The sequence below is a fragment of the Solanum pennellii genome, chromosome 6, assembly GCF_001406875.1.
Source record: "Solanum pennellii chromosome 6, SPENNV200".
Taxonomy (NCBI): domain Eukaryota; kingdom Viridiplantae; phylum Streptophyta; class Magnoliopsida; order Solanales; family Solanaceae; genus Solanum; species Solanum pennellii.
Window position 1 is genome coordinate 4,477,884 of NC_028642.1, and position 3,367 is coordinate 4,481,250.

At 38.3% G+C, this 3,367-nt stretch overlaps 1 protein-coding gene across 1 annotated transcript; it reads left to right on the top strand.

Annotated features, from left to right (window-relative positions):
• Positions 1-510: 510 nt before the first annotated feature.
• Positions 511-2,990, top strand: LOC107023062 (elongation factor 1-alpha-like). Its single transcript, XM_015223610.1, has 3 exons — positions 511-623; positions 1,252-1,726; positions 1,807-2,990. Exons 2-3 carry the CDS (start codon positions 1,265-1,267, stop codon positions 2,689-2,691), a joined length of 1,347 nt encoding a protein of 448 aa, XP_015079096.1. The 5' UTR covers positions 511-623; positions 1,252-1,264; the 3' UTR covers positions 2,692-2,990.
• The last annotated feature ends 377 nt before the right edge of the window (positions 2,991-3,367 follow it).

Genomic DNA, 3,367 nt, shown 5'->3' on the forward strand with positions numbered 1-3,367 from the left:
AGAAAAATGTGATTTGAAATACGACAAAGTATCCACAATCTTATATGAAAGTAATGCAACATGCATAACACATCTCAAGCACTTGAGTTTTTATACACACATGAGCTTCAAAAGAATAGTGATATCAACGTACATCAAATACATTCAAGTGATAATGTGACTGATTTATTCACCAAGTCTTTGTCAATCGTAACTTCCGAAAAAATGGCATACAAGGTTGGAATGAGATTACTAGGACAATTGAATCGTGATTGTCATCTGACATCGGGAAGTAAAATATGCGTTGTACTTTTTTTTAGAGAGATAAAATAGAAAACTCTTATCTTTCTTATTTTTATGTGTTTTTCCATGTAAGTTAAAATGTCTTTTATAGATATATAAAAGGGATATAATGGACATTCATTAATTTTGTTTACAACATAAACTATCCATTTTTTTTTGTTCATGTAATTTGAAAAAAATTAAGGGCATTTGAGTAAATATATATAGTGGATTCCGAAAGAGCCCTAGCCTCAGCTATAAAAAACCACACACTGCACTTCCCAAACCCTAACGCTTCGCTTATTTGTTTTGCGCAGCCAAGGTTTAGCGAAGCTGTCTCTCTTTCTCTTCCACCTCCAAAGGTTCGTTCTATAGACTTGATTTTTCTGTGTATTATTTATGTATCTAATAATGTAATTGTGTATTCTCTATGAGCTTATCCTTCAATTATTAATATTCGTTGCTTTTTATAAATTAGATTTGAATTTGTATTGATAATTATGCTCGTCGATATGATTTTTACTGCGTACAGATTCAGATCCATTGATGTTGGATCGATTTTACATAACCACTTGGAAATCAATTGAATAATAAATCTACCACTATTTGCATGTTTTGATTAACTTTTGGTGAATTCTATAGATATTTGTTGTGATGGAGAAATGTTTTAGTAGCTGTGTTGTGTGACTGTCAATAATGATTTGTTCAAGTAAAACTGTATTACTGTTGCTCCATATAATTTATGTATTAACAATACATGCTCAGAAGTTTCCAAAACTCTATTTTTAGTGCAAAACTTTGAATGGGTGATAATTCCAGATTTTACATATTATTGGTCTAGTATATTTATCTTTTATGTCAGATCTAAGTTACTCATGACCCAATATCAAGGATAACCATTAGCGTAGATTTTCTTTAAGAAATTATTTTTGGTATCCATGGTTGTCAAAAAAATTTATTCTTGGTTTTCTGTGTTCTAATGATGTTCAGATTCTAAGGCAATATGGGTAAGGAAAAGATTCACATCAGTATTGTGGTCATTGGTCATGTCGACTCTGGAAAGTCTACTACCACTGGTCACTTGATCTACAAGCTTGGTGGTATTGACAAGCGTGTTATTGAGAGGTTCGAGAAGGAAGCTGCTGAGATGAACAAGAGGTCATTCAAGTATGCCTGGGTGCTTGACAAACTTAAGGCTGAACGTGAGCGTGGTATCACTATTGATATTGCTTTATGGAAGTTTGAGACCACTAAGTACTACTGCACTGTGATTGATGCCCCCGGACACAGGGACTTTATCAAGAACATGATCACTGGTACCTCCCAGGCTGACTGTGCTGTCCTCATTATTGACTCCACCACTGGTGGTTTCGAAGCTGGTATCTCAAAAGATGGTCAGACCCGTGAACATGCATTGCTTGCTTTCACCCTTGGTGTCAAGCAAATGATCTGCTGCTGTAACAAGGTTTGCTTTTATTCATAGATAGAATTAATTGTTATTTAAAGCAGGATATGTCATGCTAATTTCTGTTCTTTTTTTCACAGATGGATGCTACCACCCCCAAGTACTCAAAGGCTAGGTATGATGAAATCGTGAAGGAAGTTTCTTCCTACCTCAAGAAGGTTGGTTACAACCCTGACAAAATCCCATTTGTTCCCATCTCTGGTTTTGAAGGAGATAATATGATTGAGAGGTCTACCAACCTCGACTGGTACAAGGGACCAACCCTCCTTGAGGCTCTCGACCAGATTAATGAGCCCAAGAGGCCATCAGACAAACCACTCCGACTCCCACTTCAGGATGTTTACAAGATTGGTGGTATTGGAACTGTCCCAGTTGGTCGTGTAGAGACTGGCGTAATCAAGCCTGGTATGGTTGTGACCTTTGGCCCTACTGGTTTGACAACTGAAGTCAAGTCTGTTGAGATGCACCACGAAGCTCTCCAGGAGGCGCTCCCTGGAGACAATGTTGGGTTCAATGTTAAGAATGTTGCTGTTAAGGATCTTAAGCGTGGTTACGTTGCCTTAAACTCCAAGGATGACCCAGCTAAGGGGGCAGCCAGTTTCACTGCCCAGGTCATCATCATGAACCATCCTGGCCAGATTGGAAATGGATATGCACCAGTGCTTGACTGCCACACTTCCCACATTGCTGTCAAGTTTGCTGAGATCTTGACCAAGATTGACAGGCGTTCAGGTAAGGAACTTGAGAAGGAGCCTAAGTTCTTGAAGAATGGTGATGCTGGTATGGTTAAGATGATTCCCACCAAGCCCATGGTTGTTGAGACCTTTGCCGAATACCCACCATTGGGTCGTTTTGCTGTGAGGGACATGAGGCAAACTGTTGCTGTGGGTGTTGTCAAGAATGTTGACAAGAAGGACCCAACTGGTGCCAAGGTCACCAAGGCTGCACAGAAGAAGGGAAAGTAGAGTGCATTTGATGAGCACGGATGAAATAGTTTTGTTTATTTGCATCAATTTTTTTCATTTTTGTTTTGGACAGCATTTTGCCAGTTTTGGATATGGCTACAGAAGGTATTGTCATGGTTCTCTAGCCTCTTTTTGAGGATAGTGGAGTAATTGAGCAATTTGGTCGGGACCAAATTACTTGATGGGCAATGACATATAGCTCTGTTGGTTGTTCCTTTACCTGGGTTAAATCACTTTACAGTCTTGGTCACTGCTCAACTTATTTAAGTTTATGAAATTTTGAGTATATTTCCTTCTAAGATCTTGTTCCTGTTTCATGGTATTAGATTTTTCTTTTGGTTCGCGATCATGTTATTGTATTCCTCATTGGAATGCCAGTTGTGAGGGCCAAATTCGTTACTAAGAGTTGGGAGAACATTAGAAAGCCCTCAGACTTTGGAATCGACCAATAACCAAATTGGGGGTTAGTTTGTTTCTAATGAATAACAATATTTTATTGCTAGCAGTCTTAGAACATAGAGTTAAATATGATAAACTTAGTTGAATGGAGTAAAGCTACTGCCATAATGTGAAGTTGAGCAACTTAGATAGGATGCAAGTGTTTTGGAATCCTGCAACAGTGCCTAAGCTTGGATAGAATTTAGTCTTGCAAAGACATCGAAGCCACTAATATGCT

Bases quoted from the DNA above. Each gene is read 5' to 3' on its own strand.
- LOC107023062 (XM_015223610.1), top strand. From the start codon at position 1,265: ATGGGTAAGGAAAAGATTCACATCAGTATTGTGGTCATTGGTCATGTC. The intron at 1,727-1,806 runs GTTTGCTTTTAT...TTTTTTTCACAG, and splicing joins TGATCTGCTGCTGTAACAAG to ATGGATGCTACCACCCCCAA.